This window comes from Oryx dammah, unplaced genomic scaffold (assembly GCF_014754425.2).
Source record: "Oryx dammah isolate SB20612 unplaced genomic scaffold, SCBI_Odam_1.1 HiC_scaffold_13, whole genome shotgun sequence".
In the NCBI taxonomy this organism is placed as follows: Eukaryota; Metazoa; Chordata; class Mammalia; order Artiodactyla; family Bovidae; genus Oryx; species Oryx dammah.
Window position 1 is genome coordinate 1,075,513 of NW_024070197.1, and position 16,027 is coordinate 1,091,539.

The 16,027-nt window shown below is 45.8% G+C and overlaps 1 protein-coding gene across 2 annotated transcripts; it reads left to right on the forward strand.

The window, feature by feature from the left end:
• The first annotated feature begins 815 nt into the window (after window positions 1-815).
• Window positions 816-7,646, forward strand: LOC120871820 (zinc finger protein 772-like). Of its 2 annotated transcripts, XM_040251801.1 has the most exons (3): window positions 816-1,080; window positions 4,342-4,468; window positions 5,734-7,646. In XM_040251801.1, exons 1-3 carry the CDS (start codon window positions 1,048-1,050, stop codon window positions 6,879-6,881), a joined length of 1,308 nt encoding a protein of 435 aa, XP_040107735.1. In that variant the 5' UTR covers window positions 816-1,047; the 3' UTR covers window positions 6,882-7,646. The 2 variants fall into 2 exon arrangements, with proteins under 2 accessions (XP_040107735.1, XP_040107734.1); XM_040251800.1 differs by lacking the exon at window positions 816-1,080 and having other exon boundaries at window positions 3,813-4,468.
• Window positions 7,647-16,027: the final 8,381 nt, after the last annotated feature.

A 16,027-nucleotide genomic window follows, 5' to 3' on the forward strand; every position in this document is an offset into this window, starting at 1 on the left:
TTTAATTTCATGGCTGCAATCACCATTTGCAGTGATTTTGGAGCCCCCCCCCAAAAAAGTCTTGACACTGCTTCCACTGTTTCCCCATCTGTTTGCCATGAAGTGATGGGACCAGATGCCATGATCTTAGTTCTCTGAATGTTGAGCTTTAAGCCAACTTTTTCGCTCTCCTTTTTCACTTTCCTCAAGAGGCTTTTTAGTTCCTCTTCACTTTCTGCCATAAGGGTGATGTCATCTGCACATCTGAGGTTGTTGATATTTCTCCTGGAAATCTTGATTCCAGCTTGTGCTTCTTCCAGCCCAGCGTTTCTCATGATGTACTCTGCATAGAAGTTAAATAAGCAGGGTGACAATATACAGCCTTGAGGTACTCCTTTTCCTATTTGGAACCAGTCTGTTGTTCCATGTCCAGTTCTAACTGTTGCTTCCTGACCTGCATACAGATTTCTCAAGAGGCAGGTCAGGTGCTCTGGTATCCCCATCTCTTTCAGAATTTCCCACAGTTTATTGTGATATACAGAGTCAAAGGCTTTTGCATAGTCGATAAAGCAGAAATAGAGGTTTTTCTGGAACTCTCTTGCTTTTTCCATGACCTCAAACTCTGACTAATCCTCAAACTGAAAGAAACCTTTTCTAGGAGGCGTTAGCTAGGTAGCTCCACTTGTGACCTGGAGGTGGCGCCAATGTCCCACTTCATCGTTGGTGCTGTGGGAACTATATTACCCAGGAGCCTCGGCAGCTCTGGGCCAATGAGGCCCCACGAAAGGGGCATTTCCGTTCATAGGGACGATGCCTGGGCGGGACTTCCTGTTTCCGTCTTGGGCGGACATATTGTTTGCTTTCGGATTAGTCCACCAGATCGGTATCCAGAAGGTTACGTCACACACGGGGTGACGCGATGGGGAGAACGTGAGAGGCGTTGTTGCCCTAAACGGAAGCGGACCTGAGGATTGGTAGTGGCCCTGCTCGGGTGACCCGGCCGCCGGAGCCCGGGACCTAGCACCTGTCGCTCTGCAGCTACTCGCCTTCCCCAGTCCGCAAGTGCCGATGGCGGCCGCGGTGCTGACGGACCCGGCGCGGGTAGGTGCTGCGCCCCCGGGTCCTCCCTCGACCTCCGTCTCTGAATCCTGAAGCCTCGAATGAGGGAAGCCTCGGAGCCCCGCAGCTCTGGGCCCTGTGTCCCGACTGTGGGGGCGCTCTTGGGCGGACATTTCTGGCACCACGCGTGATGGGATGACAGGACGTCACAGAAGTTGGGGCCGGAATGTGCAGAGCATTTGGGAAACCTGGAGTCTGAGTCCTTGGTGTCTGAAAAGATCAGAGGGTTTGAGCAGCTGTGCCTTCATTCTGAAGGTGATGGGAGCACGGAAGGTTCTAAACAAAGAGACCATATATGATGGTTTAAAATGTAGGCTGTCCAGGTGTGAACAGACTTGACGTTAGTGAGGACAGTGGAGCCTAGAAATGTTGAGAGATGGTCCAAGGCCACGCAGTTGTTAGATGGCCTAGAGGACTGCGGCACACAGGGTAGACTGTCAGCTCCAGTCCTTATGGCCGAGCAGCAGCAGCACAGAGGCCCGAGGCTCTCTTGCGGCTATTTTGTGGTTGCTTCTCTCTCAGTTTCACTGTACCTACAGGTTCCCCGATCTCAGAAGTAATTATGGGATTTATACAGTGAGACGCGAAGAAGGCAATGGCACCCCACTCCAGTACTCTTGCCTGGAAAATCCCATGGGTGGAGGAGCCTGGTAGGCTGCAGTCCATGGGGTCGCTAAGAGTCGGACATGACTGAGCGACTTCACTTTCACTTTTCACTTTCATGCATTGGAGAAGGAAATGGCAACCCACTCCAGTGTTCTTGCCTGGAGAATCCCAGGGATGGGGGAGCCTGGTGGGCTTCCGTCTATGGGGTCGCACATAGTCGGACATGACTGAAGCGACTTAGCAGCAGCAGCAGCAGATACAGTGAGATGAGGATGTCCAGTCTCTCATCGATTCCACCTTCACCTTCACCCATCAGGGTTCCAGGATTGTGGTTTCATAGAACACGTTACCTTGTACTCTCCCAGCTCTTGAGTCTGAGGACCCCTGAGAAACACCAAGCTCAGAGTTCTCAGTCCAGTCCAGGGGTTATATGGGAGGGCACTGACTCCTGGTGACCAATGGAATAAGGTGTGGCAGTTTGTTCCAGGCCCAGGAACCAGCATACCTGATGGTGAGATTGAATTGGGAATTAAAAAAAAAAAACTACAGATCTTCACCAAGTCTGGTAACAGGAGTCAGGCCTGAAATGGCCAATTGAGAAGCTAGGCCTCTGTTATGAAGTTGGTGTAGCCATAGCAGATGTGGAGCAGAGGAGGGAGGTGATCTGATCTGGGTTTTCACAGCTTCCCTGTAGATGCCATGTTTGATCCCTGGGTTGGGAAGATCCCTTGGAGAAGGAAATGGCAATCCACTCCAGTGTTCTTGCCTGGGAAATCCTATGGACAGAGGAGCCTGGCGGGCTACAATCCATGTGGTTGCAAAGAGTTGGGCACAGCTTAGTGACTAAACAGCAACAAAGACAACTCTGAATTCCAAGTGGCGAACAGGCTATGTGGTGAGGGTTGAGGGAATTAGGATAGAGGTGAGGAGAAAGACTGGGGAGAAGGCTGCTTCTGTATTCCAGGTGAGTTGTAACAAATGGTTGGGCCAGAGGGGTCGCTGTGTAGACGGGAGAAGTGATTGGGTCAGATTTTCTGTGTAAGAAAGAGACAGCCCCAAGGTGTTAGGCCATATCAGTCAGAAGGGTAGAAGTGCCATCAGCTGACGTGGGCAAGTTAGTGGTAGAAGTAACTCTGCATATGGGTATCAGTACTTTATTTGTGGCCACGTGGAGAGTCTGAGATGTGCCAGAGAACCCTTGAGGTATCCAGTGAACTGCTGGACATGGGGCTGAAGTTATATGGAGGGGTTCAGGAGAGAGACATCCAAAAAGTAGAAGATGGCATGTACATAGGTTTACAAAGGAGAAACTACAGCAACACAACAGTACCCTCCTGCCGCATCCAGCACAGCGGGTGAGAAATACCTGATACAGTGAGCATGTAAGGAAAAAACAGACACATATAATTTGGCAAGCGGGGAGTCAGGGGACCCTCCTGCACTCCATGACAGAAGGACAAAATGGCTCCTTTCAGCCCGCACTTTTATTGGCAGAAGTCACATGAGATCATTAGGGAATAGCTATTCTGGGTAGTTTGATCAGCGCACCATAAAGAGGGAGTAAAGTTATGACTCTGCTGTTGGTTAGGAACATCTTGTTTTGTTTCCATGGGGACGGACTTAGGGGCAGGCAGTGAAGCAGAGCAGAGAGCACGTCCCACCCCACCGTTTGGCATACTTACTAGGACAGTCAAGAGGGCGCATTTTGCCGCACCCTGGAGTCATGAGACAAGGTGTTGGTCTCTGCTCCAGGCTGCAACACCCTCCTGCAGTCTCCCAGGAATGGTTGCCTAGTAGCGGTTACTCAGTAAAGGGTGCCTGCAAATGGCTGCGCGCCAGCTCCGCACCTATTACCTGTCGATTTCCTCAAGGTTTGGTGGCATGTGAACTACATTACCCAGCAGGCTTTGCTCTCTGGGGGGCAGTTAATGAGCTAGGAAGGTGATGAAGTGAAGCGAAGTCGCTCAGTCGTGTCCGACTCTTTGCAATCCCATGGGCTGTAGCCTACCGGGCTCCTCCGTCCATGGGATTTTCCAGGCAAGAGTCCTGGAGTGGGTTGCCATTTCCTTCTCCAGAGGATCCTCCAGACCGAGGGCTCGAACCTGGGTCTCCCACAGTGTAGGCAGACGCTTTACCATCTGAGCCACAAGGGAATCCCTGTAGGAAGGTGATGGTGAAGGCCAATAACTGGGTAAGCGACCAGAGTTGTGAGAGAGTGATCCAGAAGAACAGTGTGCATGTGGAAAAGGAGTGTGAATTGATGGCCCTTGGGCCCTGGTTTGGGGGGCTTAAGGAAGAAAGATGAGCCTAACTTTGGTTGTCTGGTAATCATGATTTTAGCAACTTTCAAAGAACTGGCTGGAAGGAGGTGGGTAGGGGTGCTGTGCGCCATACCAGGCCCAGAGTTTAAACAGGCCTTTCTGCCCCACCTGCCTGTTGTTGCTGTGGGTGGACACAGTGATCAGTGGGACCCTAAGGAAAGAGCAGACATATATGGCAACTGGTATTTCCTCTGGTGCTGGTATTTCCTCTGAGTTGAGGAGCTGGATGGGAAGGAATGGTCAGGGGAGTTCTGTGGGGGCAGATGGGATCCTTGAGAAGGAGACTGCTCACAGACTGCTCTCCCCATTATGGCAGGGGAATGTGACCTTTGAGGACGTGTTCGTGTCCTTCTCCCAGGAGGAGTGGGGGCTCCTTGATGAGGCTCAGAGGCTCTTGTACCGCGAAGTGATGCTGGAGAACTTTGCACTGATGGCCTCACTGGGTAAGGCCCTCTTGTCCCCTGCAGTGCCTGGACTGGGCCCTCCCCCTTCCCTGTTTCCTGGATCAGAGCCATAGGCAGGACCACCACCTGCCCTGGTTCCTTGGAGTAGGTGCCATGGGTGCCAGGTGTGACCTGTGGGCTCTAGCACCTCTGGTTTCTGAGTGGTCCCACTACCTGCTGCCCTGAAGGCTTGCATGGAGGAATGCAGGCATGAAGTGTCCAGTTGTTACCCAGTGGATCATGCCCAGTTTGTCCTCTCCCTGACTGGGTGCCTCTGTCCAGATCCATGGCACTCTTGTGCCCCAGATTGTGCCCCCTTCCTCTAGCTGACATTTCTCGTAGTCTACCTGTATCAGGAATTCCCCAGTACAATCACTACTTGTTGGGACCACTAGGCTATTCCTGCAAGACAATACTTCAGAGTTATTTTCATGATATTTAGGTTTCTTCTCTGAGGGGTGGGTCACCCACACCTGTGCTGGCCATTTACCTGTCCTGTCTTTTCCTTAGGATATGTATCTTCTGTGTCCCATGGGGTTTCCCCACAGGAGCTTGGCAGGGAGCCCTGGGTCTCTGTCTGGGCCGACACAACTCCAGCCCTGACCAGAGAAGCTCAGAGTGCAGGTGGCCCTGGTGAGTGGGAGCTGGGGAAAGTGTGATGTCAGGCTGGGTTCTGGTCACTCTCCAGCCTCTTGGTGCCCACAGTGGTTCAAGTGCCAAGGCCACTGCCCACACTTCATTCCTGTCTTTACTGCCCTGTTACACACTTACCTTCTATGCTGTGGCCTTTGGCCTCTGGCAGTCCCTCCCCTCGGCCCACATCTCAGCTGTCCCTCTCCACTGCTTCCTCCGTGCTGCTCTCCAACACCGGCTTCTATACTTTGTGTGTCGGGAAAGGTGCACGTTCTTCAAGTAATTCTTAAATACCAGCTATTCTATTCATCTGTAGCTGTTTAGTAAACACACTCTTCTGCATGTCTCCTCAGCCACCAAGCCCTTCCTACAATGCATTTGTGGATAATTTCATTGGGGACCCTGGCTCTTTCTGGGCTGTTCATCAGATCTGTGTCCTCTCCCCATCAAGGCTGCTTCCAGTCTGTGACCTTTAGATGCCAAGACTGTGAAGCAGCCCTCTACTCAACTTGCACCCTAGCCTTTTGTCCTGAGGCAGACCTCAGTCTTGGTTTTGATAAACATACATCTGTAATAACTGCCCCTTCCCACCAGTGTCACTGTGTACTTTACCAGCATTTGTCTGCTTTCAGGTTGTTGGCATGGAATGGAGGAGGATGAGATCCGTTTTGAGCAGAGCATTTATGTGAAAAGAGTGTCTAAGGGCCTGATTCCTAAGATGATTCCATCTTCCCAGAAGGCCCACCCCTGTGAGACATGCGGCCCGATCTTGAGAGATGTTCTGCACGTGGCTGAGCACCAAGAAACACATCCTGGGCAGAAACCATACCTGTGTGTGGCATGTGGGAAACAGCTGTGGTTCAGTGCAAACTTCCCCCTCCACAGTCAGTACAGTGGAGAGAAACCCTGCAGGAGGGGTGTGCACAGGGCCCTTCTTGTGAGCAGCTGCCCTGTCCAGTCGTTGAAGACACCTTGTACCACGAGGGAGGGTTGTGAGGATTTCCCAACCAGCTCAAGCATGTTTCAGCAGCATTACCCTCTTAGCAAGTGGAACCCACAAAGTGACACCCACTGTGCAGAGGTCTTTCACAGTGGACAAAAGCATTATGAGTGCAGCGAATGTGGGAAGGCCTTCAGCCGCAAAGACTCACTTGTTCAGCACCAAAGAGTCCACACTGGAGAGAGGCCTTACAAGTGCAGCGAATGTGGGAAAACCTTTAGCCGCAAACCCATACTTGCGCAGCACCAGAGGATCCACACTGGAGAGATGCCTTACGAGTGTGGCATATGTGGGAAAGTTTTTAATCATAGCTCTAATCTCATTGTACACCAGAGAGTCCACACTGGAGCACGGCCTTACAAGTGCAGCGAATGTGGGAAAGCCTACAGTCACAAATCCACGCTTGTTCAGCATGAGAGTATCCACACCGGAGAAAGGCCTTATGAGTGCAGTGAATGTGGGAAATACTTCGGCCACAAATACAGACTCATTAAGCACTGGAGTGTTCATACTGGGGCACGGCCTTATGAGTGCATTGCATGTGGGAAGTTTTTCAGCCAAAGCTCCGATCTTATTGCCCACCAGAGAGTTCACAATGGTGAGAAGCCGTATGTGTGCAGTGAGTGTGGAAAAGCCTTTAGCCACAAACATGTGCTTATGCAGCACCTTAGAATCCACACTGGAGAAAGGCCATATAAATGCAGTGAGTGTGGGAAAGCCTTCAGGCAAAGGGCTTCCCTCATCAGACATTGGAAGGTTCACGCTGGAGAAAGGCCTTAGGAGAGCAGGGAATACTCTGTCTTATTCAACATAGTGAGTGACACCAGAGAGAGGCTCCGAGAGGAGCCTTTGTGAGTAGCCATAAGCTAAAAGATGAGCCTCATGTTTGAACTCCCACCCTGAGCAGATTCTTCTGTGTGCTAGCTCTGTGGGAAGCGTTCTGGGGGCAGTATTGTACTTCGTAACATGCCTTGGCCACTGTGAGAGGTCTCTGCGTGCTTGCCAAAAGCGTGTCACTGCCAGCGTCTGAAAGAAGCCATACATCTGGGCAACAGCAGGGCCCTGCATTGTGTGTATGTCACCCCAGATGCTTTGATGGGCAAGGTCTCTGCTCTTCCTGTCTTCCCTAGAGGGCACCATTGGTAGCCTGACCCTATTGATGATCCTCACTCCTTCCTGCTCCCTACTGGTGGAAGCATGGGTGTGACCCATTTTGGGTCAGAAGAATGCAAGCTTAGTTCCTCTGGTTGCCTGCAGAGATGTCCATATTTCAGACTGTGTTGATCTCTTGTGACCCTCATGATGAGTTTGACCAGCCCCCGAGTCACCTGACCTGGAAATTATCTGCCTCATATTCTTCTGGTTTTGCAACACATGCCTTAGTTTCAAAGCTATCTTTATTCCTGGGAATTTTGTTCACTCTGTGGGTTGAGTTGAGAACAGAATTGGGCTTGCCAGCCTGAAAGAATGAACAGCTTGTGTGAGAGCATGAACCATTGAGTCTCAGTGGTGTTTGCATAATGATTAAAGAAAGAACAGCTCTTATTCTAGTTTCAGCCTAATTTACATCGCTGCTCAAGGCCTCCTGGGAAAGAATACCAGGCTTTGCAGGCCTAATTGTGTGTCCTGTATGTTGAGATGATTTGTGTGACCAGGGTCTTCTTGAGCAGGTTGTCAAGGTCTTGACAGCCTCTGATGTATGTGGGAACAGCATGAATTGGGTCCCCTGTTCCTAGGGAGTGTTTCAGAATTTGACTCCCGGGGACCTGTCTGCATCCTTGACATCTGTCGTTTAGTAGGGTATTATTGGTAGGCGGATGTCACTGTCACCTACAAGGACCACTTCAGGTAGTTCAGTTCAGTTGCGTCCGACTCTTTGCAACCCCATGAATCGCAGCACGCTAGGCCTCCCTGTCCATCACTATCTCCCGGAGTTCACTCAGACTCACGTCCATCGAGTCCATGATGCCATCCAGCCATCTCATCCTCGGTCGTCCCCTTCTCCTCCTGCCCCCAATCCCTCCCAGCATCAGAGTCTTTTCCAATGAGTCACCTCTTCGCATAAGGTGGCCAAAGTACTGGAGTTTCAGCTTTAGCATCATTCCCTCTAAAGAAATCCCAGGACTGATCTCCTTGCAGTCCAAGGGACTCTCAAGAGTCTTCTCCAACACCACAGTTCAAAAGCATCAATTCTTTGGTGCTCTGCCTTCTTCACAGTCCAACTCTCACATCCATACATGACCACAGGAAGAACCATAGCCTTGACTAGATGGACCTTAGTTGGCAATGTCTCTGCTTTTGAATATACTGTCTAGGTTGGTCATAACTTTTCTTCCAAGGAGTAAGCATCTTTTTAACATCATGGCTGCAGTCGCCATCTGCAGTGATTTTGGAGCCCCCCAAAATAAAGTCTGTTTCCACTGTTTCCCCATCTGTTTGCCATGAAGTGATGGGACCAGTTGCCATGATCTTCGTTTTCTAAATGTTGAGCTTTAAGCCAACTTTTCTCTCTCCTCTTTCACTTTCATCAAGAGGCTTTTTAGGTCCTTTTCACTTTCTGCCATAAAGGTGGTGTCATCTGCATATCTGAGGTTATTGATATTTCTCCCGGCAATCTTGATTCCAGCTTGTGTTTCTTCCATTCCAGTGTTTCTAATGATGTACTCTGCATGTAAGTTCAATAAGCAGGGTGACAATATACAGCCTTGATGTACTCCTTTTCCTATTTGGAACCAGTCTGTTGTTCCATGTCCAGTTCTAACTGTTGCTTCCTGACCTGCATACAGATTTCTCAAGAGGCAGGTTAGGTGGTCTGGTATTCCCATCTCTTTCAGAATTTTCCACAGTTTATTGTGATCCACACAGTCAAAGGCTTTGGCATAGTCAATAAAGCAGAAATTGGTGTTTTTCTGGAACTCTCTTGCTTTTTCCATGATCCAGCGGATGTTGGCAATTTGATCTCTGGTTCCTCTGCCTTTTCTAAAACCAGCTTGAACATCAGGGAGTTCATGGTTCACGTATTGCTGAAGCCTGGCTTGGAGAGTTTTGAGCATTACTTTACTAGCATGTCAGATGAGTGCAATTGTGCAGTAGTTTGAGCATTCTTTGGCATTGCCTTTCTTTGGGATTGGAATGAAAACTGACCTTTTCCAGTCCTGTGGCCATTGCTGAGTTTTCCAAATTTGCTGGCATATTGAGTGCAGCACTTTCACAGCATCATCTTTCAGGATTTGCAATAGCTCAACTGGAATTCCATCACCTCCACTAGCTTTGTTCATAGTGATGCTTTCTAAGGCCCACTTGACTTCACATTCCAAGATGTCTGGCTCTAGATGAGTGATCACATCATCATGATTATCTGGGTCGTGAAGATCTTTTTTGTACAGTTCTTCTGTGTATTCTTGCCACCTCTTCTTAATATCTTCTGCTTCTGTTAGGTCCAGACCATTTTTGTCCTTTATCGAGCCCATCTTTGCATGAAATGTTCCCTTGGTATCTCTAATTTTCTTGAAGAGATCTCTAGTCTTTCCCATTCTGGTGTTTTCCTCTATTTCTTTGCATTGATCCCTGAAGAAGGCTTTCTTATCTCTTCTTGTTATTCTTTGGAACTCTGCATTCAGATGCTTCACCAGTTAGGAATCATAATTGATACAGAGACACTGATTAATAGGAAGTTGGGAGACCATAGCCAACTACAGGGAATGTAACTCTTTTAAAGGTGTATCCACAAACTTGTCCATCACTATGACTTTGGTATGAGGGTTTATGGAAATTCTCAGGATGCTCATATTTGTGTTTCACGATCTTACAGTGATGGTTACTATCCAAAATACAATGAAAATATTCTGCAATTGCACGTATTTACAGTGTATAATTTGATTTGTGTGTGTGTGTGTGACCCCATGGATTATAGTCTTCCAGGCTTCTGTCCTCCTATCCATGGGATTTTCCAGGCCAGAATACAGCAGTAGGTTCCCATTTTCTTCTCCAGGGGATCTTGACAACCCAGAGATCGAAGCCCTGAACTCCCGTTGGATTCTTTACCACTGAGTTTTGATACGTTTGCACCTTTGAAACCAAGTTTCCTGATTCTTTTTGTAGTATCTCTTCCCGTCACCCTTGCTAGGCAACCACTCATTTTGCTTTCTGTCACTATAGATTTGTTTGCATTTCTTAGAATTTTAAATGTATGTGTGTATAGAATAACTTAAAATGTATTTTTATGGTTTTGGCTTTTTAAACTCTGCATAATTATTTTGTGATTTATCAGTGTTCTGTGTATCAGTTCATTCTTTTTCATCCATACTTTTACTTAAAAGTATTTCACTTTAGAGAAATAGTTCCAAAGCAAGTGACCCAGGAGAGAACTCACAAGGACAAAGCTCCAGTTTCTGTTATGACCTTAGCCTGGAAGTGATGTGCCACCATTTCTGACTTACTCTATGGATAATACAGACTAATCCTGGTACACAGTGCAAGGGGACTCACTTTACAACAGTGAGAAGGCAACATGGTAGGTATTTGTGGGAGCATTTCTTGGATGCTGGTGACCACAATCATAGTTTTTCTTTTTTTACCTTTGTGTATAGCCTTTTAATGAGGAATTATATTGACTGATTTCAAAAGTTAAACCAACCTTGCATGTCTGAGGTAAATCCCATTTGATCATGATGCACTACTCTTTTTATGCATGGTTCAATTTTATACACTGGTTTTCTTTTCTTGTTGAAGATTTTTGTATCTATGCTCACAAGACACGAGAGCTGTTAGTCTCTCTCGCTCTCTCTCTTTTTTTTTCTTTTTGGCTCTGATATTTTTAATGCTTGGGTTTGGTTGCTATCAGTGTAATGTTGGGTTTACAGAATAAGTTGGTAAAGTATCCCCTGCTCTTTAATTTTCTGGACAAGTTTGTGAAGAATTGACAGTATTTATTTCTTGTTTGATAGAATTCACCAGTGAAGTATGTAGGCCTGGAGTCTATTTTGTGGAAAAGTTTCTAACTAAAATTCCATAGTGAACCTGTGCTATGCTTAGTCGCTCAGTCGTGTCCGACTCTCCCTCTGTAGACCACCAGGTTCCTCTGTCCACGGGATTTTCCAGGCAAGAATACTTGAGTGGGTTGCCGTTTCCTGCTCCAGAGGATCTTCCCAACCCAGGGATTGAACTTGCCTCTCTTAGTAGTGTAGTGAAGTGGCTTAGTCATGTCTGACTCCTTGCGACCCCATGGACCATAGCCTACCAGGCCCTCCATCCATGGGATTTTCCAGGCAAGAGTACTGGAGTGGGTTGCCATTTCCTTCTCCAGGGGATCTTGCCTCTCTTGCGTCTTTTGAATTGGCAGGCAGATTGCTTACCACTAACGCCACTTGGGAAGCCATAGTGGACCTAGGTTTATAGAATTTACCGCCCCGCCCCCCCCACACACACACATCTATACACACAGTGAGCTTTGGTAGTTTGTATCTCTCATGGAGTTTTTTAAGTAGTCAAAATTTTCAAGCTATTCTCTTATTATTTTAGTACCTGTAGAATCTGTAGTGGTACCTCCTCTCGTTTTTATACTGATAATGTCCTTTTTTTTTCTTTATTAGCAATTTATCAGCTTTATTGATCTTACAGCACTTGACTTCACTGATTTTCCTTTTTTGTTTTCCCTCATTTTGACTTTGCTTTTATTATCTTTCATTTCTCTTCTGCTACATTTTAGCATAGAAACTGAGTTCCTTCATTTGAAACCTTTGGGTTTTTTGCTAATACAGGTGCTGAATACTAAGAACCACTCTGTAACAACTGCTTTAATTACCTCCCACAAAACTTAATATGTTGTATTTTCATTTAAATTATTTTAAACCTTTTCCAGTTTCGTTTTAAATTTCTTCTGACACATGGTTCTTTTAGAAGTATGTTATTTGGGCTTTTCTTTTTGGTAATTGATTTCTAATTTAATTCATTATAGTCAAAGTATACACATGACTTATTTACATGTATAGATATTTGCTTCATGGCCCAGAATATGGGTTATCCTGTGTTTCATGTTAACTTGAAATGAATGTATATTGTTTTCTTGTTTGGTGGAGAGTTTCTACAAATGTCATCTCAAGTTAATGTAATTAATATGTCTAAGTTTTCTGTATCCTTACTGATGGGATGGGCACTGCTCTGTCAATTATTTGAATGGGGTTGTTGACATCTCTGACTCTAAAAGTGGATTTTCCTATTTTTCTGTTTAGTTCTATCATGTTTTCCTTTGTGCTATTTATTTTTATTATTTTTATTATTTTTTTATTTGCTTTGTGTTTTTTTATTAGGTGAATAAACATTTCCTACTGTTATGTCCATTTAATGAGTAGACCTCTTTACCATTAATAAAAGGCCCTCTTGGGACGTCCCTGGTGGTCCAGTGATTAAGACTCTGTGTAAGTACCGCACGCTACCCAATTGTGCCACCAGAGCGTTAGACTCTATACTCCCAATGCATGGGGCCTGGGTTCAGTCCCTCGTCAGGGAACTAGATCCCCCATGCCACAACTAAGGCCTGGGGTCCTCTTTATCTATGGTGATATTCTTTGCCCTAAAATCCATCTTGTCACACACTGTTAACATTGTGTAGTTTTGATTCAATACTCATTTTGCCTTTTGAGTGAGTGAAAGTCGCTCAGTCCTGCCCAACTTTTTGCGACCCCATGGACTGTATAGTCCATGGAATTCTCCAGGCCAGAATACTGGATTGGGTAGCCATTCCCTTCTCCAGGGATCTTCCCGACCCAGAGATCAAACCCAGGTCTCCCACATTGCAGGTGGATTCTTTGCTAGCTGAGCCACAAGGGAAGCCCTTTGCCTTTTTGGGTACTGAAAATACCTGCTTTTCAGTAGATAGTCTTTATATATTTTTAAGGTTTTTTTAATGTGGACTGTTTTGAAAGTCTTTATTAATTTGTTACAATATTGTTTCTGTTGTATGTTTGGTTTTTTTGACCATGAGGCATGTGGGATCTTAGCTCCCTGACCGGGGATCAAACCTGCACCCCCTTCATTGGAAAGCAAAGTCTTGACCACTGGACTGCCAGGGAAGTCCCAGAGATATTCTCAATATTTTACATGCTTAAGTTCCTTAGAAAGAGTATGATCTTTGGGGATCTTGATTCCAAACATTTTTAGGTAGAATTATTGCAGCATTCATTTTAAGGCTATTTTCTCACCCTCTGCTGAGACACAAGTCATTCTGTATTTTCTATGTTATACTTCCTAAGGTTTCTGATTTAAACTGATTATAACAAGTGCTATTCTGTTCTCTACATTAGCCTTGGAAATTGTTTCATTGAATCCTTTTGGGTGTTTCTTTATCCAACCTCTGGTCCTTCCCTACGTATATATACAGATTTGTACTGAGCTGAATACTTGAAGATGACCCTCTGTAGGTCTCTATCTTGTCCTGTGCTCTATTGGACTCCAGACACCTTAGCAGGCCCAGGTTGTAAGTTCTTTCTCATATTAGGATGATTTTGGGGGTCTCCCTGGTCTCAGCACTTTTGTATTAGAGCCAGGGAACTTCCTTTCATGGAAACCTGAGATGGCCATGGGGCTCGTATCATTTATTTGCTCTGTCTCATAGGTTACTGGTATTTTTTCCAGTATATTAAGAATCAATTTCATGTACTTTTTTTTTTTTTTCAAGAAAATCTATGAATCGTCCTAAAGCAGATACTTTGAATAAATTAGTAGAATTGATAACACCTCCAATTACATCAGAAAAAGAAAAAGAGAAATCACATGTTTGTAAATATAAGCAAGGAAAGAAGGTATAGCACTAGATATCTTTGCAACATAATGGATAATGTGTGATTGTTTTATATTTTGACTGTGCCATGTGTCATGTGGGATCTTAGTTCCCTAAGAGCAAAACCAGGTAATGAAATATATCAGGCTGTGAGTGTGGATGCAAAAAAAAAAAAAAATCCTTAACAAAATTTTAGAGAATTAAATGTGTGTGTTTATATATGGCATATTTTGAATTGTTAAGCCAGTTTTACACTCCTGATAATGATTATAACCTAGTGAAATTGATCATGAATAGAAGGTTGGTTTAGGGACTTCCCAGGTGACTCAGCTGTAAAGAATCTGCCTGCAATGTAGAAAACGCAGGTTCGATCCCTGGGTCGTGAAGATCCCTGGGAGGAGGTCATGGCAACCTCCTCCAGTATTCTTGCCTGGAGAATCCCATGGACAGAGGACCCTGGCTGGCTACAGTCCAAGGGTTGCAAAGAGTCAGACATGACTAAAGCGACTTAGCACGCACACACACAACGTTGGTTTAACAATTGAACATATATTAATTTAATCCATATTAACTAGAAGGTTTGGTATAATGATGGGACCGGATGCCATGATCTTTGTTTTCTGAATGTTGAGCTTTAAGCCAACTGTTTCACTCTCCTCTTTCACGTTCATCAAGAGGCTTTTAAGCTCCTCTTCACTTTCTGCCGTAAGGGTGGTGTCATCTGCATATCTGAGGTTATTGGTATTTCTCCCGGCAATCTTGATTCCAGCTTGTGTTTCTTCCAGTCCAGCGTTTCCATGATGTACTCTGCATATAAGTTAAATAAGCAGGGTGACGATATACAGCCTTGACGTACTTCACAATATACAGCCTTTTCCTATTTGGAACCAGTCTGTTGTTCCATTTCCAGTTCTAACTGTTGCTTCCTGACCTGCATACAGATTTCTCAAGAGGCTGGGTAGTTAGGTGGTCTGGTATTCTCATCTCTTTCAGAATTTTCCAGTTTATTGTGATCCACACAGTCAAAGGCTTTGGCATAGTCAATAAAGCAGAAATTGGTGTTTTTCTGGAACTCTCTTGCTTTTTCCATGATCCAGTGGATGTTGGCAATTTGATCTCTGGTTCCTCTGCCTTTTCTAAAACCAGCTTGAACATCAGGGAGTTTCACGGTTCACGTATTGCTGAAGCCTGGCTTGGAGAATTTTGAGCATTACTTTACTAGCATGTGAGATGATCACTTCATGGGAAATAGATGGGAAAACAGTAGAAACAGTGTCAGACTTTATTTTGGGGGGCTCCTAAATCACTGCAGATGGTGACTGCAGCCATGACGCTTACTCCTTGGAAGAAAAGTTATGACCAACCTAGATAGTATATTCAAAAGCAGAGACATCACTTTGCCAACTAAGGTCCGTCTAGTCAAGGCTATGGTTTTTCCTGTGGTCATGTATGGATGTGAGAGTTGGACTGTGAAGAAGGCTGAGTGCCAAAGAATTGATGGTTTTGAACTGTGGTGTTGGAGAAGACTCTTGAGAATCCCTTGGACTGCAAGGAGATCCAACCAGTCCATTCTGAAGGAGATCAGCCCTGGGATTTCTTTGGAAGGAATGATGCTAAAGCTGAAACTCCAGTACTTTGGCCACCTCATGTGAAGAGTTGACTCATTGGAAAAGACTCTGATGCTGGGAGGGATTGGGGGCAGGAGGAGAATGGGATGACAGAGGATGAGATGGCTGGATGGCATCACGGACTCAATGGACGTGAGTCTGAGTGAACTCCGGGAGATGGTGATGGACAGGGAGGCCTGGCGTGCTGCGATTCATGGGGTCGCAAAGAGTCAGACACGACTGAGTGAACTGAACTGAACTGAACTGATGGTATAATGGATATATCTAGTCTTTGTCCCAGGTTCCTGTCACATAGCTTGAGAAATCATGAAATTCCTGGTGTGATAGGAGTCTTTCTGGTACGAATGGAGTAACTCTTGATAAGCCCCTAGAAAGTTTCAAGATGAAGACCTGTTACCAGAAAGACCAAGCATATGATTAAAAGCTTGAAACTGAGCCAGACAGACCTGTGGGGAGAGAAGAGGGTCTAGATGTTTTGTTGTGGCATGTGACCATGATCTAATCAGTTGTGTCTGTGTAAT

Excerpts from the sequence above, each read along its gene's own strand:
- LOC120871820 (XM_040251800.1), top strand. The coding sequence starts at position 4,198 with ATGGCAACTGGTATTTCCTCTGGTGCTGGTATTTCCTCTGAGTTGAGG. Across the intron at positions 4,469-5,733 it reads TGCACTGATGGCCTCACTGG|GTTGTTGGCATGGAATGGAG; the intron begins GTAAGGCCCTCT and ends GTCTGCTTTCAG.